Source organism: Elephas maximus, chromosome 9 (genome assembly GCF_024166365.1).
Source record: "Elephas maximus indicus isolate mEleMax1 chromosome 9, mEleMax1 primary haplotype, whole genome shotgun sequence".
NCBI lineage: Eukaryota > Metazoa > Chordata > Mammalia > Proboscidea > Elephantidae > Elephas > Elephas maximus.
Genome location: NC_064827.1, coordinates 7,695,306 through 7,717,711, shown reverse-complemented (window position 1 = coordinate 7,717,711; position 22,406 = coordinate 7,695,306). Strand labels below are relative to the sequence as shown.

Here is a 22,406-nt window from a genome sequence, read left to right as displayed (position 1 = left end):
GGCAGTGACACCAGCTTCCTGAGTTGTTTCAAAAATCTGATGATTTCACCCCAAAATCCACCTCTTTGGCTGTACTCAGAAATCTGACGGTCTGTGAACTTGGAGCCCACGCTCCCAGAGGCTGGCCGAGCAGAGGCCGTGAACTTGGTCCAGGCACCTGCTCTCTCCATTAGCACAGCACCTCCCCCGCCCCGCCACCCCTGCTCCCAGGCTCCCTTGTCTGACACTCGTGGCCTACTTGTTTCCCTCCTGGTCCAGGAGCGCTTCTGAGTCTGCAAGCACTGGGCCTGATCATGAAAAAAGCCAGCTGCTGCAGAGTCAATTCTGAGCCATGGAGACCCCATGTTTATCAGAGTAGAACCATGCTCCACGGGGTTTTCAACGGCTGTGACCTTTCAGGTAGCCCTGGTGGCACAGTGGGTAAGTGCAGTTTGAATTCACCAGCTGCTCCTCGGAAATCCTATGGGGCAGTTCGACTCTGTCCTATAGGGTCACTATGAGTTAGAATCCACTCGATGGTAATGGGTCAGTAACCTTTTGGAAGTAGATCACCAGGCCTTTGTTCCAAGGTGCCTCCGAGTGGACTCAAACCACCAGCCTTTCTGTAAGCAGCCGAGACCATTTACCAGCTGTACCACCCAGGAACTCCATGAGTCAGCACATGAAGTACCACTAGACAAACGGATGGCGTAATGGATTGAATCACGTCCCCAAAAAATATGTGCCAACTTGGGTAGGCCATGATTCCCAGTGCTGTGTGGTTCTCCTTCATTTTGTGACTTTCCTATGTGTTCTAAATCATAATCTCTGCCAGTGGTTAAAGAGGATCAGGGTGGGATATAACACCCTTGCTCAGGGCACATCTGTGATCCAATGTAAAGAGAGTTTCCCTGGGGTGTGGCCTGCACCACCTTTTATCTTACAAGAGATAAAAGGAAATGGAAGCAAGCAGAGAGTGGGGGACCTCCTACTACCAAGAAAGTTGTGCAAGGAGCAGAGCACGTTCTGTCCTTTGGATCTGGGGTTCCTACATGCAGCAGCTCTAGTTCAGGGGAAGACTGATGAGAAGGACCTTCCTCCAGAGCTGACAGAGAGAGAAAGCCTTCCCCTGGAGCTGATGCCCTGAGTTTGGACTTCTAGCCTACCGGACTGTGAAAAAATAAATTTCTCTTTGTTAAAGCCATCGACTGTGGTATGTCTGTTATAGCAGCACCACATGACTAAGACAGACGGCAAAGACAAGAACTACAGGATTGAGTGAGTGGGAGACCAGGTGTGGCTGGGATATCAAGGCTGCTACATGGGAAGCAAAATGCAGCTTGGGCTTTGAACAAGAGAGAAAGGGGAGAGTGTTCGCCAGGCTATGATTCCAATCGGACATTTTGGGAAACCCAGCTACTCTGAACAGAATGCTTAGCAACACAAAGCTTCCTCAGCTACTTCAAAAAGCACCACAATACAACAGGTTCTGCAGTGGCTGAGAGGGAAACATGCCCACTCGGCTCCTCATCACCGGGAGCAGCCTACATGACAACCCGGCCATTCTACCGCTAAGCCAACACCTCAGGGGGACGTAACACATGTATGAGAAGACAGGGACTACAATGTAGAACTACTGGGAGCAGCAGAATGAATGAATGAATGAATAAACAGACTTCAAACCATAAACAACCAAAATGCCCATCAACAGGAAAACGGAAAAATAAATTGTGGTATACTTACACAGGAGAAAGGAGCTGGGTGGTGCAAGTGGTTTGCAATCAGGTGCCAACCTAAGGTTAGTGATTTGAGCCCACCCAGAGGCTCTGTGGAAGAAGCCCTGGTGAACTGCTTCCGTAAGATTGTTGCAAAGGTGCTGTCGAGTCGGTTCTGACTCATAACGACCCTATGTACCACAGAACGAAGCACTGCCCGGTCCTGCACCATGCTTACAATCGTTATGTTTGAGCCCATTGTTGCAGCCACTGCGTCAATCCATCTCATTGAGGGTCATCCTCTTTTCCACTGACCCTCTACTTTACCACGCATGATGTCCTTCTCAGGGGCTGATCTCTCCTGACAACATGTCCAAAGTATGTAAGATGCACTCTCGCCTCCCTTGCTTCTAAGGAGCATTCTGGATGTACTTCTTCTAAGACAGATTTGTTCGTTCTTTTGGCAGTCCATGATATATTCAGTATTCTTCACCAACACCACAATTCAAAGGCGTCAATTCTTCTTCGGTCTTCCTTATTCATCGTCCAGCTTTCACATGCATGTGATGCAATTGAAGATACCATGGCTTGGGTCAGGCGCACCTTAGTCTTCAAGGTGACATCTTTGCTTTTGAACACGCTAAAGATGTCCTTTGCAGCAGATTTGCCCAATGCAATGCATCATTTTGATTTCTTGACTGCTGCTTCCATGGGTGTTGACTGTGGACCCAAGTAAAATGAAATCCTTGACAACTTCAATCTTCATTTATCATGATGTTGCTCACTGGTCCAGTTGTGAGGATTTTTGTTTTCTTTTTTTGTTGAGGTGTAATCCATGCTGAAGGCTGTGGTCTTTGATCTTCATTAGTAAGTGCTTCAAGTCCTCTTCACCTTCAGCAAGCAAGGTTGTGTCATCTGCATAACGCAGGTTATTAATGAGTCTTCCTCCGATCCTGATGCCCCGTTCTTCTTCATATAGTCCAGCTTCTCGGATTATTTGCTCAGCATACAGACTGAATAGGTATGGTGAAAGAATACAACCCTGACACATGCCTTTCCTGACTTTAAACTACTCAGTATCCCCTTGTTCTGTTCAAATGACTGCCTCTAGATCTATGTACAGATTCTTTAGGAGCACAGTTAAGTGTTCTGGAATTCCCATTCTTTGCAATGTTACACATAATTTATGATCCACACAGTCGAATGCCTTTGCATAGTCAATAAAACACAGGTAGACATCCTTCTGGTATTCTCTGCTTTCAGCCAGGATCCATCTGACATCAGCAATGATATCCCTGGTTCCACGTCCTCTTCTGAAACCGGCCTGAATTTCTGGCAGTTCCCTGTTGATATACTGCTGCAGCCACTTTTGAATGATCTTGAGCAAAATTTTGCTTGTGTGTGATATTAATGATATTGTTCTATAATTTCCGCATTTGGTTTGATCACCTTACTTGGGAATAGGCATAAATATGGATCTCTTCAGTAGGTTGGGCAGGCAGCTGTCTTCCACCCCCGTAAAGATAACAGCCAAGAAACCCTATGGGCCTCAGTCCTACTCTGTAACACACGAGGTCACCGTAAGTTGGAATCAACATAACAGCAATGGGTTTATTAAGTTTTTTTTTGTTTTTGGTTCTATACGGTAGAATATTACCTGACAATAACATATATGTGTTTTTAGAACAATGGTAGGCTTACCACAGCCTGTGGATCAAATCCAGCTCGTGGCCTGTTTTTGCACATTCTATGAGCAAAGAATGGTTTTTACATTTTTCCAGGGTTCCAAAAACAAACAAACACGAGTATGCAACACAGGCAACATGCAGCCGACAAAGCCTAAAATACTCGTCGTATTTACAAAAGAGGCTCATCTAGCCACGGGTGAATCTCACAAACATAACGCCAAAAGGAGAACACAAACTGCAGAAGAAGCCATACCACAGGACGTTTATGCAGCACTTATAAACATGCAAAACAATACCGGACACATCTACATATAGAGAGAGAACAAGGAAATGCCAGCCAATAACAAACAGCAAGCTCGGCACAGCGGATACAGAGTGGGGGTGCGGCACGCGATGGGGGATACACCAAGGCTTGAATTTGAACTGTGTTTGTCAGGTTTTCCTCCCTATGTCAGATGGTGGGAAGCTGGGTGTTCACTGCTATACTCATACACGTAGCTGTACGTTTTAAAGATAATATGTTGTAAAATATGTGCCAAAATTTATTCAACCTCAAATAGCAACTGGCTATTGTTTGGTGCCATCAAGTTGATTCCAACTCACGGCCACCCTAGATGACAGAGTAGAACTGCCCCATGGAGCCTCCTAGGCTGTCATCTCTATGGGAGCAGATCACCAGGTCTTCCTCCCCAGAAGCCGCTGGCTGGTGGGTTTGAACTGCCAACGCTGCAGTTAGCAGCCGAGAGCTTAACCGCTGCACCACAAGGGCTCCTCAGCAACTGGCTGGTGCACCTACTTCCTTTCCAGGGGATCACTGCTGTCAAACCAGCTACACCACAGCAGCGATTTAAGGGTAAAACAGACCAAATGTTCTCCATACGCTTATTTCGGAAAGTGAAGTGGGTGGAAACAGTGCATTCATTTTCAAAGTGAAGCGCTTGGCTGACCAGGCTGTAATCGCAATCTGGCCTTTTGGAAAATTTGGTCCCCCTGAACGGAACGCCTAGCAACACTAAGCTGTCTGGGCTAGTGTTCAAAAGCACTGCATACTGCAACAGGTTTTGTGGTGGATGGGTGAGAAAAAACGCAAGAGCAATTAGCATTCAGAGTTACTTCACTTGCTCCACAGTTGAAGGATACACAGAACCTGGGGAGCGTCTGTCAGTTAGAGGCGGGAGGTCGCAAAGTCGCCCTGAGTATGAGTAGCCATTAGAACGCGGGTTAAAGAGTTGTGGGAACTGAACTGATAAACGGAGTCATGCTCAGGGAACCACGACTGCTTCAATGATGACTTAAAAGGAATCAATCTCAGAAAAAACTAGAAGGCACACAATTGTGACAAATTCTGAAGAAAGTCTGGCTTCCCTGGAAATTCACTTGGAGGGGTTATGCAAATTTTATTTGTAGTGAAAATATGAAACAAAAGCGAACTTTCAATGGCCCCAGCCAGTTTCCACTTTCATGAAACAACTTTATTCATTAGCTAATTCCATGGGCTCCCATCGCTGTTATAGGAACGAAAAAGAATCATCACTGATTGGAGTCAGAGGGGTAATAAAGTCACCAGGAACTTGTCAAAACACTCAAGTCGGTGACACGAAAGTCTTGCCAACGGGTTTCTTCCCACAAGTCCGTCCCAAACAAAGTCACCACCATCAAACACGCATGGGCAAAGCCGGAAAATGACAGCCAGGGCATGAGAAACCCAAGCACAGGAGCTTTAGCTGCCACCAAAGAAAACAAATCTTTCCCTCTACCAACTGATACACTTTTTTAACTACACCCAGCTGTGCTGGTCCAGACAGGCCACACAGACAGGTCACAGCAAGACCACCTGTCACCAGGTAAAGTCTCTTTCTGCATCATCCATATGCCTCTCCCTTTGGACTGTGTGAAAGCCACATTTGCCCCTAAGATTTCTCCAAGGGGCCCGGCCATTTATCAAGCAGAAAGGTTGTGAAACGTTCAGATGAAGAATCTACATCTATACAGACTACAAAACCAAAAAAACCAAACCCATTGCCACTGAGTCGATTCCAACTCACAGTGACTCTATAGGGCAGAACAGAACTACCTCATAGGGTTTCCAAAGAGCAGCTGGTGGAGTCGAACTGCCAACCTTTTAGTTAGCAGCTGAGCTCTTAACCACTAAGCCACCAGGGCTCCATAAAAGAAGGTCGCTCTTTGCTATCAATGTTGCCAAGTTCTTAATGGCCACTACCCCCTCTCTCCGTATAGTATACCCGATACCACTCACACACTACATATAAAGGAAGGGAAGAGAGGATAACAGAACTAGAAGTCAGAAGAAGGGTCGCTGCAGGGTGAGAGAAATGTTTCAGACTGTACTTTTTACTTTGGAGGAGTTTCTCCAAAAAGATGGCTTGGGTTTTCTGAAGGCAATCTTAGGGTTAATTAAACTGCGTCCAACGACTACCGCTTTATGTGGTCATTAGACCGGGCTGGAAGGAATTGCTGACATACAAAATGGAAGCTAGGGTTTTAATCTTAGTAATAATTAAAAAAAAACACTGTGTTTTCGTGAAAGTTTACACAGCAAATTAGGTTCCCTTTTGACAGTTTTGACACAAATTTTTCAATGACATTAGCTACATTTTTCACAACGTGTCCACATTCTCTTTCACCGCGTCCTGGCTGTTCCATCTCCACTGCTCTAGTTTCCCTGCCCCTTATCCTCTCATTTTTGGTTTAGCATAATTGCTGACTTTTTGGTCTTACACAGATGTTTTTATTGGAGCACTGTATTGCGGATAATATCCTTTGTGTGCCAATCCATTATTTTGCTAAAAGGTCAGTGACCCCAGGGGATAGTTTTGGGTCAAGGTTTAAAGACCATCTCAGGGCAACAGTCTCAGGGAGTCCTCTAGCCTCTACTGATCCGGTAAGCCGGCGCTTTTCAAGAATTTGAATCCTGTTCCACACTCTCCTCCCGTGGGTCTTCGGTAGTCGTTTTTTAATCTGTTTCCATAAAATTTTTCACAGAAGCTCTAAGAAGTATCAGAATCGAGTGAGTTTTATCAGTTTTTCTTCTCCGGCTCAATCGGGGAGAGATCGGTGGACAGGGTCATTGTACACAGGCGGCTTCTCCATAAGGAGGGAAGGTTAAACAGCCAGGGACACCCTCTGCCTGGATCACAGTCCCCGATTAATTCAAGAATTACTGTGTAAACTAATTTCAGATCAAATCCAAACACTGCTTTGCTAATTTTTATTCTTTTCTTAATATCTCCTGTGGTCTAGAAAGCCATACTCAATGCTCTGGTCTTCTCCAAGACTCAGGATCGTGGAGTGGCTGGCGCGCCTCTCTTCACTGCACCTTCTGACTGGCCGCCTGCACGCCCATGACGACGGAGCTGTTTGTACTGCTGCTGCTACCGCGGACATCTGGGCTGCAAGAAGTGCGCCAGCTGCCTGGGGCTGCACACAGCCTGCTGTGGTAAGGTTAACAACGGCAGCCTCCTCAGCGGGTGAGGCCCGCTCTGAACTGCCCGAGCCTGGTCCAGAACCCTGCCTCCTGGCTGTTGAGGACTACAAGTTGTGGGTTGCTGAGGTGGTTGTCCTGAAGTAAACTGAGAAAGCTGCTGTTGCCAAGTGTTAAAAATGAGCGAGCCACCGGGACACTGAGCTAGATTTACGGGCCTGAGGCTTGAAGTGTTTTTTAAACCAAATGGAGCACCTGCTCGAGAAGCTGGCAGTGCACCTCGCAGGGCATCTGGTAACAGACCTCCTGAGGGCAGAAGGCCACCAAGATGGATCGTTGATCAAAGCCTGGGCTCCACAAACAGAGCCCGCTACAGTGACAGGCCAAGTCCAGCAGAGTTTCCCAGGACTTGGTGGCCATGATTCTTTATGATGAGCTCACAGGTGACAAGGTAGCTGGAGGAAACACACTAACGTCACTGAGATCCAAGGTGACTTCTGAGACAACCTGGTGGCTTAGAAGCAGGGGGCAGAGCTGGAGATTTGAGAAAGCTGCCTGCCTGCTATGGGGCAGAACGGTTACCTGTGAAACAGTTTCCTGAGCTTGAGGGAAGTTTGATGGCTGGAGGTCGGTGTGTTCCTCCCATTCCCCGTACTGAAGACTGAACTGATCCGGTCTCAGGCTAGAGAAAGCTGATGCAGACAGGCTGAGCCACTGGGGCCGTGTGACACGCTGACTAGGCATCTGGCTTCGCTCTGGACTGGTTCCTGGTACTGACTACCCTCTGAGCATCAATCAAAAGGACTGTGAGTTTTTACTCCGTTTCTGTTTTGTTTTGTAATGTGTCCGTGTTTTACACTGCTGGGTAGGCAAACTACAGAAGCACAACCCTGCGATTTCTAAATGAAAACAGGGAATGACTTACTGAACTAGGGTTGGTCTGCCCAAGTCACTGCTTTGTAAAAAATAGTTTCACTAAACATAGTATGTATAGGAGTGCCCTAAGAAACATCAGCAACATCTTTCAGAAGAATGAAATTCGATATTATTTAGCATAAAAGGTTTCTGCACAGTGCTAAAAAATAGTTTTTACAAATCCATCTTAGGGAAAAAATTTTAAAAAAGGCTGTTATCCTACCCCAAATGTAAAAGTGTTGAGTCTTTAAACAGATAAAACAATATTAACATCAAGTTATAAAATTATAGTCTATACAAGAACAAAGCAAATTGCAAAAATAAGACTCAGTTGAGACACCTGACAGGATAACAGAAAATACTGGGTAGAAAGCATACGTAAGTCTCTGCACACATGCATATGTGAGATCAAGCTCAGACACCCACAACTGATTGATTTAAGTAAGGCCAAGACCATCAGAATTACTTACTGATATGATTATCTGCTTCACCAGCTTAGTATCATCAATACAGTCAAACGCTGCCAGTAAAACCAGGTGGGAGTATTGGCCCTGTAAGAATGAGAAGACAGTTAAGGTTTAAAAATGCCCAGGTTTTCCCTTTTACTCTGCCCTGTGGAGTCACTTTATGAAGGTTACCAACACTGACAACTGCTCGCACATGATATAAACAAGACAGCTAAAAGCCATTCAAATAAACCTCCTCTCTTATCAGGACCTAGTTAATTATACTCTAGAGGCAAGGTTGGTTAGGAAAAAAAAAAGAAGAAATAAAAAAACACATTCTTCAAAACCAAATATCTCAGGCTCATTTTTTTCTAACTAACCAGGACGCAGTACCTCTCTAAATAACTGTCCTGTTAATGAGTTTAAAAAAAAAAACAACTGTTGCTGTCAGTTGATTCCGACTCATAGTGACCCTACAGGACACAGCAGAACTGCCCCACAGGGTTTCCAAGGCTGTCATCTTTAGGGAAGCAGACTGCCACATCTTTCTTCTATGGAGTATCTGGTGGGTTTGAACTGCTGACCTTTGGGCTAGCAACCCAGTGCTTTAACCACTGTACCACCAGGGCTCCTCCTGCTACCTGAAAATTATACTCAAGAAAACTTAAATGATAAGACTAAGTGAAAAAGAAAAATAAGAATATAAAACTGTATGGAGAATAGCATTACAGTCACGAAAAGAAAATACAGAAACACAGAAATATATACATACATAAAAAAACTAAAACTCCCCCTGTAATAAACAGCTACTTGAAAATTATATTCAAGAAAACTCAAATGAAAGGTTAAGTGAAAAAGAAAAATGAGAATATAAAACTGTAGAATAGCATTCCAATCATGAAAATATATAAACATGGAATTATATGTGTATATAAAAAAACTAGAACTCATTGCCATCGAGTTGATTTGGACTCATAGCGACCCTACAGGACAGAGTAGAACTACCCCACAGGGTTTCCACGGAGAAGCTGGTGGATTGGAACTGCCAGCCTTTTGGTTAGCAGGTGAGCTTTTAACCACTGCGCCACCAGGGCTCCATATACGTACATGATTATATATAATACATGTACACAGAAAATCCTTGAAGGAAAAACACTGCAATAGTCATCTTTGGGTTAAAAGATTACAATGATTTTTCATTTTCTTTTGGAAGCTTTCCAACTGCTATAGAATGATCGTACGTAACCAGAACAGCAACAGTGAAAAACAGACTAGAAGTCTATACTTCACATACCGAACCTAAGAATGAGATAAAAGTAATTGTTCTTAAATAAATACGGCAGCATGGCCTCATGAAATATCCATTGTGGCCTTCTTAATACAGGTAATCCCTGTCTTAGGATGGGGTTTGTTCTGACGGCTCACTCGTAAGTCGGTTCTGCTCTAAGTCGAATACCTAATCATTTTTAGTTTTCATTATTGCCTTTTATTATCAGTATCTTTATAAATACAATATTTGTCTTTGAGTGCTGGAAACATTACATATAAACTTAGAGATACATTTTAATACATAAAAAAGACACAAATCATAAAAAAAGATGGTCGTAAGTGCAGTTCGTTGTAGCTGAAGACGTCCTAAGTCAGGGCTGCCTGCAGTTGCCTCCTGAAACGACACCTTTATTTCCATGGTGCTGACAGTGTTCCAGACACTGAAAACACTGCTACTTGGGATTAGAGAAAGTTTTCAGAGCGTGTTTTCAATTCTTTTTAGTACCCTGGATGACCATATAATTCTTTTCTTTTACTCCAAGGGGAAGATTTGATTTTTGATATCAGCCAGAACTCACTCAGAGCCAAGCCTGATGAATATGGCAGGTAATAAAATCTCAATTAGAAACACTGAGGAATACGTCAATTACAAGGTCAAAAAACAACTGGAGGAGAACGACCAATGGCTAACTTCCTCGAATGCATAAAGTTTTATATATTTAGATAAAGGTAGTTCCAACCCACTAAAATGTCAGCTCACGGAAAAGGGAAGGGCACAGGCTTTACACGTGAAACAATGGTCAACCTTACTCATTAACTAAGCTTGCTCACAAATTAAGCCAATAAGAGACCGTTTTCCACTTATGCTCCTGGCAAGGAGGAAGCCCTTTAATAATACGCTAAGTTGGCAAAGGTTTGGGGCAAGCCGGTGCACTTGCAGGCTACGGGTGGGAGCACAAAGGGTTTCTATCTCTTTGGAGGCTGACTGGCAACCCCAATAAAAACATGAAACGTGCGCCCAGTGATTCAGCAATTCTTGTTCTAGGAACTGACCCCACAGACATGCTGCCACACAAGCACGATGACCGGTGTGGAAGGATATCCACTGGAGTACTATTTGTAACAACAAGAACCTAGAAAGTACCCGAGTCCAACAGTAGAGGCTGGGTAAAGGGATGAAGGCACAGCCATGGACTGAAATATTACCCAGTCATTTAAAGGCGTGAGGGGGAAAGGTGTGGAACAGGAAAATTACCAACAGACATCTTCCTTTGATTTTAAGGTTTTTCTTATCCAGGAAACCAAATATTAACCATAAAAAGCCCAACCCAACCTGCAAAAGCCTGCCAGAAGCTGCGCTGTAGCAATGTAAATCTGTTTTAACTTGCTAGAGAAGGACAGCTGGTCAAACCATTGCCTCCTAATTCAAATCCCCAAAAAAGCTCATGCTGCAAAGCCCGTTACTCTCAAGTTGATTCTGACTCATAGTGACGCTACAGGACAGAGCAGAACTGCCCCACAGAGTTTCCAAGGAGCGCCTGGTAAATTCAAACTGCCGACCTCTTGGTTGGCAGCTGTAGCACTTAACCACTATGCCACCAGGCTTTCCAATGGTGGGTACCAAACCCTTTGCCATAGAGTCGATTCCAACTCACAGTGACCCTATAGGATGGAGCAGAACTGCCTCATAGGGTTTCCAAGGCCTTGGTGGCACAGTGGTTAAGAATTCAGCTGCTAACCAAAAGGTGGGCAGTTCAAATTCACCAGCTGCTCCTTGGAAATCCTATGGGGCAGTTCCACTCTGTCCTATAGGGTCACTATGGATCAGAGTAGACAGGATGGCAACGATTTTGGTAATCTTTATGGAAGCAGACTGCCACATCTTTCTCCCATGGAGCGGCCTTTCAGTTAGCAGCCATGTGCTTAGCCACCGTGCCACCAAGGCTCCTTGCAGGTGGTAGAGGGCCAAATTGTTAGCAGCCAGGCCAGAAATAAACTGCTATCAGCAGATCTCAGCAAAGGGGGAGGGCAGGGCTCAATCTGTCACGTGAAGATTAGCCAGTGGTTGACCTTCTATAATTTCTCCCTCCTCCTGCACGTGGCTTCTCCGAGCCATTTGCTTTTTCTGGATCGAAATGGCTTCCCTATATGCATACAAAATACAATGCTCAGAAGAAACCTTAATGTTCAAACTCTGGCAGGTTTTTATTTTTCTTAACAATGTATATGTACTGGAATAAAATGACCTCCAAAATGAATTAAGTGAAGAGCACGAAGTTGAGAACAATGTGCAACACACCAGGGCCTGGAACAGGTGCCTTCTGGCTCACAACCCCTGTGGAGAATTTGCATTTCTAACAAGTTCCTGGGGGATGCTAACGCTTCCACCCCAGAATCAACATTTTAACAAGATCCCCAAGTGACTCTTACCTATAATAAATCGTGAGACCACTGCTCTACTAGTGCTTCTCGGAACTGGTCCCTAACCAGCAGCGCTGGCGTCACCTGGGAACTAGTTAGAAACGGAAATTCTCAGCAGGGGTTCCAACCAGGAGGAACCAGTCTGAAGCCCTACAGACTACACAACCACTGGCTTCCGTTTAAGTCACAGGCACACAAACAGGCACACAAACGAAGGATCCTTGGGTGACTACAAAAGAAGCTGCAAACAGAATTTAAGTGAGAACTAGACGCTTCCACAATCGTACCTGGAGAGGTTAACACGCTTCTCTCAGCAGCTAATAAACAAACAACACTTCTAAATAGCTCATGGATTAAACGACCCAGGGGCTGCGTTAAATTTATCTTTCCCTTAGAAACGCTACTCCTTGAGATTAAAAAGGGCCTTGTATTGTCAACGTGTGTTACCATCACCAGGCTAACGGCTGGGATCAGGTTCTCAAAAGCCTGTGTGTTGAATCATCTAACGTAACCAAACTAAAATGAAAACAATGTCATTAATTTTATGACTAAAAATTGTTTTCTTACTAGTAATACTTTTTTTTATTAACATTACGATTTTACTCATTTCTAATTTAAAATATTCACATGAAAACATCATACCAAAGATTTACTTCATGATAAATTATGAATAACTAAGTCTTCTCATGCTACAGAGTCAACCACTAGAGAATCTCGCTTTGTTACAGAAGTTAGCCGCCTTCTGGGTGGCTTTGTACTAACTCCCCTCCAAGTCCCCAAGCCTAAGAGAGGACACAGAGGCACCGGCACCAATCTTCCTTTGTTTGAGTTAGCATTTGCTAGCTTAAGTGTCTACCAGAGGTCAGCAGTTCTCACGGGATTTTTCCGGGGGCAAAAGTAGTTGCTATCACTAAATAATTCTAGTTCACTAGCAAATTAGAAGCTGTTAAACATAATACACAAAATATAACTCTAAAACTAAAATAATGGTGAAAGCCCAGTGCTGTGGAGTAACTCTGACTCACGACAATCCCATCTGTTTCAGAGCAGAACTGCTCGACAGGGTTTTCAAGGCCGTGGCCTTTCGGAAGCACATCCTCTCTAGGTGGGTTCAAACCTCCGAAGTCTTGGTTAGTAGCAAGCACTTAATGGTTACTATTACATATGCTCTACTTACAGTATTCTACAGAAATAGTGTGAAAAACTGTTTAGCATTTAAACACACAAAAATGAACATTTTAAGGCAATCGATCCCTCAAAAATAACTTTGCGTGTGCTAAGTTCATCAGGAAAGTTGATCTCCAAAGGATTCAAGAGCTTAGGCTTTCCTGTGACCACACTATAAAGAAAAAGAGACACAAGTTTCACTTTCTGATATGTTTTTGGTGGTGACAAAAACAGTCCCAACTTTCTACAGTATAAATTGCCATTATTTACCTAGAGCCTAAGACATGTATATACCTTAGCAAGGCAGTTATGCTTCCAGGAAATGAGCCTACAAATAAGCAAAAACACACAAAAGCTACATTCAAAGCTGTGCACTGCAACATTAAAGAGGTAATTTGATGTCCAGCAACACAACTGAACAAATTCATTGAAGTAATTAGTAACTATCTGGTCTTCAGACTAGCTAAGACAAAAACGGGAAACGGCCACAACACAATGTTCAATGAAAAGCAGCGAGAAGAACACACATGGTATGGACGCTGTGTTGTGTGAGTTTAAGAACATATAAAAATACCTGCATATGTATAGAAAAAGATTAAATAATTATTTCTTCTTGGTAATTTTCTGAGTTTTTCAAATTTTCTATAATTGACATAAATTTACTATTAAAAATAATGAAAGGAAACGTGTAGATTTATTATACTTACATTAGCCACTTTTTCAACGTACGTTTTCATAGTTTTCACAATCACTTTCCTATCCTTAAAAGAAAAGAAAAAGTGCCTCGGTAAGCTTGGTGTGGATTAAGGGTATCTTACAGTCAAATTTTGTGTATATTATTGAATTCCACCTGATGGCATAACTTTTGATTGGTGAAAATAACTGTTGCTCAGCTGGAACAAAGAATTGCAAGATAGCACAGAAGTCCTCTTGCAGCCCTCACCATCTCAGTCTTCTATGTGAAAATCCATTCAGACATAAACACACCGGAAACCCTGGTGGCGTAGTGGTTAAGTGCTACGGCTGCTAACCAAAGAGTCGGCAGTTCAAATCTGCCAGGTTCTCCTTGGAAACCCTACAGGGCAGTTCTACTCTGTCCTGTAGGGTCACTATGAGTCGGAATCAACTCGACGGCAGTGGGTTTGGTTTTTTTTTTTTTTTTTATAAACATACCCCATAGCTGTCGAGTTGATTCCGACTCAAAGAGACCCTACAGGACACAGGAGAACTGCCCCACAGGGTTTCCAAGAAGCGGCTAGTGGATCTGAACTGCTGACCTTTTGGTTAGCAGCTGCAGCTCTTACCCACTGTGCCACCAGGGCTCCAGATATAAATATGGAACCATAAAATCTGCAAGTAGCAGGCAAACATAGTGAAACCGATGCCTCCTCTCACAGTGAGGGCTAAGAGCCCTTTCCCAATGTCTAAACTGTCCTTAAACACATGAGGATCTAGCAGGCGCTATATTAACTTAAATTTAATTTGTATTAATTTAAAGAAGTAGACAATGGGCAAGTGTCTTGTGAAGATATAACCATACAAAGAAATGACTATCATTCCGTTAAACTTCTGTGATTAATACGGAGCCTTATCTTTTCCGTCAGAGCACTGAACACCCATTTGAGCAAACCTGTAGCTGTTCTTAATCTCCTACTCCCTCGTCCTCCCCCATTGGGATCTTTGTCATTCCAGGTGGCCCCCAACTCATCGTAACCCCATGCACAAGGGAAGAAAATGCTGCCCAGTCCTACACCATCCCCAGGAGGAGGTGCAGATAGGGTCACTGAGATCCACAGGGTTTTCACTACATTATTTGGGACTACATTGCCAGGACTTTCTTCCTTGTCAGTCAGTCTGGAAGCTCCAGTGAACCCTGTTCAGCATCATCGTAACATGCCAGCCTCCAGTGACAGATGGATGGGACTGTGTGCGAGGTGATGCAGTGCCACAGATCGCTTTTGTGTGACCTTCCTAGCCATGGTCTCGTAACTTCCAGGCACTGACTGGGCAGGACGATGTGATAGGGTAATTGTGGTCCACCAAGGGGACTGGTCAATTTTGTCATCCCATTGGGCTTGAAATGAGCCACCCCAGAGGCAAGAAAAAAGAGGATCCTACCACCACCAAGGAAGAACAGCCAGGGACCAGCAAGTCCTTTAGACTCTGTATCCCTGTGCTTAGAAGCTCCTGGGCACAGGAAACACAGAGTCAGCTCTAACCCTGAAGGCAGTGAGAAGTGGCAGGAGAGGCCCAGCAGCAGGAGACAGCACGGTGGGCTTCCTGGCCCATGGAGAGAGAAAGCTGAGTGCCTCTGAGAAGCATGCCTGCGAGCATGGCTGGGGAGAGGCTGTCCTGATGGAAGAACTATATCCTTGAGTGTTTCTGAGCCTGAATGATAATCTGTAACTTTGCTAATAAACCCCATAATTGTGGGACCGGTCTGTGAGTTGTGTGGCCACTGCAACGAATAATCAAACCCAACAGAGAAGTAGAGAGTGCTGTGGGAGGGATGGCTGGTACCAGAACTGGTAAAGATGGCAGAGAGAGGAGGCATGTCTGACTCCTGCCTCATAAGAATCAGCCTTGGGCTGTCGATCTTGGTTCTCCATACCCCTTGTGAAGTTAGAGGTCAGACTCTGCCTTCACACCATTTTTTTACAGGGGCACTGGCTGGGAATTGAACCTGGGTCTCCCCATACAGAAGGCGAGAATTTAATGAGCCCGACAGGTATCAAAACTTCTATAAATAACACAAATACTGTGATTACTGGCTTGGCAGATCCCTTACCATACTTCTAATGAAAGCTTAAGGTTTCTACCAAAACAGAGAAGACAGCCGATTCCAGTGAGGCACAGCTCCACGGAAACAATGATGTTTATGCACCATGGGGCAAAGACCACGGCGAGGGAGGTCTAAAGAGCGGCTCCACTGGACCCACTGCCCCCCGTGCAGGCGGCCCAGCTCACGTACCTTGGGGGTGCCGTGCCACAGGCAGTGCATGGCCACTCTGGCACCATCGTGGGTGTGCGCCAGGTACACCACCGCTTCTCGGATGGCTTCAATCATTTCCTAGGGGGCAAAGGCTGTCAGCGATTGGGTGGTTTTTCTTTCTTTCCAACCTTTTGTCTGTCCATTGGGACTGGGGGGGTGGGGGTGGTTATGCACAGAGAATGAGAGAAAGAGAGCAAAGGTAGCCACCAATTTAATTATTAATTTTGTAGACAATCATGCAGAAACATGACCTCTTTCTAGAAAGGTTCTTTTCTATCCAGAACAGCAACTGTGGCTGGAAAGCAATTTCTATAAACAAAACACTTAAGTTGTACCCATGTCTACCAAAAACCAGTCACAGGCTGTATGTACAGGATACGCTGTTCTAAGCCATCTGTCAAGAAAGAAGTCCAACGGGTGGCTGTGGTGAGAAAGGACCCCATAACAGAAAGCCTAGGTAAAGAGAACAAAACGCTTTTCCCTAAAACAGGAGTGTATATAGTGAGGGGGGAACCCAAGCCCTAATTTTAGCTGGGAAAGTTTCTGTTTTGTAGTTTCTCACTGAATTAACTCCAGAACTCATATTCATTCTTCACCATGTTGTTGTTAGGTCATGTCAATCAATTCCGGATCACAGCGATCCCACGTGACAGAGTAGAACTGCCCCGTAGGGTTTTCTACGCCGTCATCTTTACGGGAACAGATCACCAAGTCTTTTCTTCCACAGAGCCACTGGGTGGATTCGAACCACCAACCTTTTGGTTACCAGCTGAGTGCTTAACTGTCACACCACGAGGGCTCCTATTTTTCCCCACAGACACTTCAGTAACATTTCCCTGAGAAAAAACCACCTTTGTGTTAATGTTTCAACAGGGCCCTTGCCTATCAATGCCCTTGCAGGAAAAACTCTGTCATTTGATTTCTTACAAATCTGGCTTACTTTTAACCTTCAGTCTTGGTTTCCAGTGCAGGTAATTTCTAAATCATACCTTGGAAGTCTAAGCACGTAGTGCCAACTTAAGAACTTCAAATGAAATAAACAAATACAGAAGTCTCATGTCAGGAAAGAGGAGCGTGGGCACCCACCTTTAATGCCAACGGGAGATTTCACCTCCACAACTGGCTTACAACCCTCCTGGAATGAACCCAGGAACACAGCTTTCGGCTCACACGCCGGAACTTACACACCCCTGGTGACCGCCACCCTCCCAAGAGGTCCCACGGGGGACTTCTGCAGGTTTCCAAGCACATTTCCATCATCCCCAAGAGCGTTTTTTCTTTTTTTTTTTTTTAAAGAAAATGCCCCTGGGGCCCGGAAAGATAATTCATATGCTTATTTTATATTCACGCTAATTTCCATTTTTTTTTTTTTTTTTTTTGCTGTTAACTAAACCACATTCAATGCTAAAAAGAGACAGACGTTCCACCAGTAAGTACACTGCAACGACCACACTGTCAGCTTTGCAGGCACAGTCCCGCCGTGGTGCACCAGGCCTGTAAGACACTGCCCCCTGCAGGAAAGGGGGAGAAACCCCCACGAAAGCAGCAGCGGCCCTGGCAGTGAAGCCTGGCTCGAGGGTGGCCGCTCCCGAAAGGTTCACAATTCCTATGACTACACAATCCGTCATGTTTGCTAGAAAGCAGTCAGTCTCACTAGTTATCTCTTGTGATTAGAAAGAAGAAATGAACAGTGAGCTCCATGCAGGATGAGACAAGCAAAGCCCAGGAGACCGAATGTTGAACCCTCCTCTGTGTCCCCACGGCTGGCTTCTGGGGTGGCGCAGCCCACCTTCACTCTTGGTTCCTCATCCTTCTGACACACCCCATCCATTTATTTTTAATCAAGCACCCTCCCATAACCTTTCAACACCAACATGGCTTCTCGTTTTATGGATTCACAGTTGACTTTAAAACTACGTGAATTCTGACCATACCACTACTTGTTAGCTAATTTTCAGACTGGGTTGGCTGGAGGACATTTCCCTAAATTATAATTAAAACAGAAAAAACGTAATGGATTAACTTTAATTCAGTAGATTAAAAATAAGTCGATCAAAATCCCATTAATAAAAATTAGGTCTATTCAATGGTTTTCTGGTAAAAATCTGAACGGAATTAGCAGATGTGTTCGGAGGAATTTTTTTTTACGAACTTCTCTAAGCAAGGAAATAGCCTTTGAAACTTTGCAGAAGGCCGTGTACATCACAGGTGCGTTTCACGTTTCGACACAGCTCACCCACCAGGCCCTGGTTCAAACACAAAACCAAGAACTTACCGATCTTAGTTTTGGGGGTGCGTAGGTAAAAAAATCCAAGAACACTTTATGTACCAAAGAGTGCTTAATAACTGCTTCCCTGAAAGCACAAAAGAAAGGAAAATGTCAGACCTGACGCTGAAGTTAATTCAGAGACAGGAACCTTGGTATGGCCTATAAAATATTCAAAGCAAAGTGAAATGGTTTTACCGAATGCAGTTGTGACGAGGTAGATTGTCTCTTTCAGCAATTCTAAAGATTTTTTTTTTTTACTTTTAGGCTGTGAAATTGAGCTTGTGCCATCTACAACCAAGGCCAGGGGAACGAATTTCTAGTTATCTAATCAGCAGAGATGAAGCGTCACTCAAAATACACTCCACCTCGTAAAATTTTTTACTCATGGCAACTCCGTGTTCCAGAGTAGACTATGGCTCCATGCCATTTTCAAATAGCTGCTTGTCTGGCAGTAGATTGCCCGGTCTTTTTTCCGAGGTACCTGTGAGTAGTCTCGAGCCTCCAACTTTTCAGTTAGCAGCTAGCAGCGAGTACATTCATCCATCGTTTGCACCACCCAAGGACTCTGCCTTTTAAAGAGAAACACCTGTATTTTTCCCCAACGAGGAATCACATGATTAGAAATTCACACCTGTGGACCTGCTTTCTTGAACAACGCTTTCTGTCAGTCATCCTTCACAACGGATCTGTTCCATAAAATGACTAACACAGTGAAAATTTACATGGATCAAAACAATACCAGCAATCGCACTGACACGTAATGGGTTCAAGCCTCCCCACATGACACCTGGGGGACTCAGGTGTGGTGTGGAGGTTGATGGTTGGGCATCACAGACCTGAGGTCACATGGAGCATCCAAGTAGACAGCAAACACTTAGGTGGCCTTTACCGTGGGGGAAGCACCACTCTGAGTGCGTTAGGAATGTTAACCCATTTAATCTTAGAATGGTAGGGGGCACCTACGATTATGTTCCCAACTTTACAGATAACAAAGCTAAAATGCAGAGAGGTGACGGTGCCCAAGGTAACAGAGACAGCAGCTGGAGGTACCAGGATTCACACCCAAACGCCCTGGTCCCAGTCCATGCTCCTAACCACTCCACTATCCTACAAACGCCAAGAAGGGCACACACTTGGGCTTCTGGGCCTTACAAGTCAATCTAGACCACGGGCTGTACTTGTGAAACTACTTAGTATGTAAAATTCAGGATAATGTTTCATTTGAAGGAAAAATGTTTCACTGCTAACAAAAAAGGTCTACAAGCCACAACTACATGGTATTGCTCCACAGCATACACTATCAGAGAACAACTCCATTCACACCAAAGAATGGTTTCCAATCCCCAGGTTTACATACTCTTAACTTGGGGTAGATAGCAACAGTCAAGAAGAAACAGCCACCTTTTTCACGCCAGCGTTATGGTAAAGCTTTCCTCCTTCAAAAACCATCTGTTAAGGAAAAACCAAAAGCATCTTTCTTACTTTTGGGCCATTGGCGTTAGAATCTGCTTCATTTCGTCCATAATAAGCTCCAGTTTGGCTGGCTGTGCTTCTAATATTTTGTCCAGGGTTGGGTGATCTGCTGCCTGCAACGAAAGAAAAATCACACCCTCTAAATTTAATCGTGTTCTCCGTCTTTGCCACCACTGCTTGCCTTGACTCTTGGCAACCCCACGCATTTCTAACGAGCTCCCTGCTGAGAACCTGCACGTCCACCCCAGATACGCTGAATCAAAATCTACATTTTAACCAGATCCCCAGGAGATTCTTAAGTATAACTTCCTGGGAGCTTGTTAGAAATGTGACAAGTTCTAAGCCCCTGTCAGAGTACAGCTGTGCTCCACAAGGTTTTCAATGGCTGCTTTTCCATTAGGTCGTCAGGCCTTTCTTCCAAAGTGCCTCTGGGGGGGGACTTGAATTGCCAACCTCTCGGTTAGCAGCCGAGCACGTTAACGTTTGCACCACCTAGGGACTCTCCAATTTTAGATCAAAGAAAATCAATTACAGACAGTTTAAATAGCCTTACAGGAAATTTCAGACTCCCCACAGTTGCACAACGAAAGCCCTGATGTATACACATTGGTGGAAGACGTCCTGATGATCCGATTCTCAGTCTGGACATCCTCCAAGGGACCAGGCCAAAGAGGCCAGCCCAAAACCAACCTGCAAGCAGCTAACGGGCACGTGCCCTAAGTGGTCAGTTCACAAATTCTTACCACCGAGTGTTTTATAATCACCCGTGTAGCAGACTGTTACAAAAGAAACAGAGCACCATGTTCAAATGGCGAAGCAACCCCGGAATCAATCCATATTTCTACAGATAAACACATGCATTTACGTCCCTAGGTTTGAAACAGACCCTTTTAGCGTCCAAGTGCCACCACTTGTCTTTCTCAGAGTCAGTCCCTACCCCGCATCAACAGTCGGCTTCTGTTCCCCTTCACCCCCGGGCACGACCTGGGGCAGGGGCATCCCTGTGCATGAATAGCATGGGGACGGCAGCCACAGAGCACCCAACACAGTGCAGCTTCACTAGCTACTAAGAGTCTTCCACCTTGGCCTGCGACTCCCTGGGACACGCTGGGCTGCTAACCAAAAGGCTGGAGCTTTGAGTTCACCCAGAGGCACCTCAGAAGAAAGGTCTGGCTATGCACTTCCAAAAACTCAGCCACTGAAAACCCCACGGAGCAGTTCTACAATGACGCACATGGGGTTGCCGTAAGTTGGAGTCAACTAGATGGCAACTGAAAAAAAAAACAAGCTCTTGGCCTGACTGACAGCTGAACCAAAAGTACTGGAATGCTACCCACAAAGCAGTGGTGAGGAGGACTTAGAGAGCCCTGGGAGACAGATATGTCCATATGGTCACTTGCTCGCTAGGGACAAAATAATCTAAGAGAATCAAGGATGTGACATGGTTTCTTCAATGCCCAACCAAAGTACAAGTCCATTCAGAAAACGGGGCACCGAAGGAAGAGCAGCACGTAGAGTAAGAATCCTGCAAGCAGCTCCTGAGCCGTCACCTTGTAGAGCTGAAACGTGTTCCCGTACAGCTCCTCCGTCAGCAGGTTCCTCTGCTCCAGGATGGCTTTGTCGTTGTAGGCGTACTCCACGATGGCCGAGGCTTCGGCGTGCCGCAGCATCTTCCTCACGTGGCCTTTGAAGCTGCGGATGATCTCTGCAATCTGTGGTTTGCTCCTAGACCCAACAATAAAGCAAAAAAGAAAAAACCAAACCCGTTGCCACTAAGTCGATTCCGACTCAAGGCGACCCTATATGACAGAGCAGCCCCACAGGGTTTCCAAGGTTGTCATCTTTACACAAGCAGACTGCCACATCTTTCTCCTGGTGAACAGCTGGTGGGTTTGAACTGCAGACCTTTCGGTTAGCAGCCAAGCGCTTAACCACTGTGCCAGTACGGCTTCTTAATCCCAGCAATCATAGAGAACAATAATAAATGATGAAAGAAGGCGGCTGGCTGGCAACAACAACAAAAACTGACTGACTTCTCCTGTGAGTAGCTCACGCGTGCGTGGGAAGGCTCCCACTGAACAATCTGATAAGAGGACAATTCCAATTGCCCTGTGTTTCCACCTAGAGCTGTCAAAGCGGCTTGGTGGCCAGGCTGCCGAGGTTTGCGACCTGGCTCTGCTTCCAGCTGAAGGGCCTACAGCAAGTGAGCCAATGTCTCTGTGCCTCAGCTTCCACACACATAAAGTACAGAGAGTAAGGCTGTATTATGGGGGAAAAGCTGCACCAAGACCAGTGACCTGCACGTAGTAAGTGCTCAGTAAGTGTCACTTGCTGTTAGCAAATTTGGAGTGTCTAGGTGGTAGCTAGGAAGAAAGGCCTGGCGATCTGCTTCTGAAAAATCTGCCATTGAAAACCTTATGGAGCACAGTCCTACTCTGACATGCATGGGGTCCCCAAGAGTCAGAGTTGACTGCACAGTATGTGGTTTATTACTTAATTTTCAGGTTGAAACAAAGTAGGAGAAAAGGGAAGGCAAAAAATCGAGGATGTGGGGAAACAGGAATACAACATTTTCTAGGATGTTCTTTTAAGACAGGAGTCGATAGAAGTATTCATATTTTAAAATAATC

General features: G+C 44.9%; 1 protein-coding gene across 1 annotated transcript in view; it reads right to left on the bottom strand.

Moving 5' to 3' along the window:
• The window catches only part of PUM3 (pumilio RNA binding family member 3), a 63,428-nt gene that overhangs the window by 28,837 nt on the left and 12,185 nt on the right, over nt 1-22,406 (bottom strand). The window contains exons 8-13 of the mRNA XM_049897292.1: nt 21,327-21,501; nt 19,786-19,889; nt 18,310-18,388; nt 16,014-16,112; nt 13,750-13,803; nt 8,210-8,290 (exon numbers count right to left, since the gene is read on the bottom strand). Coding sequence (XP_049753249.1) covers nt 8,210-8,290; nt 13,750-13,803; nt 16,014-16,112; nt 18,310-18,388; nt 19,786-19,889; nt 21,327-21,501 — 592 coding nt within the window. The remainder of the gene's footprint in view (nt 1-8,209; nt 8,291-13,749; nt 13,804-16,013; nt 16,113-18,309; nt 18,389-19,785; nt 19,890-21,326; nt 21,502-22,406) is intronic.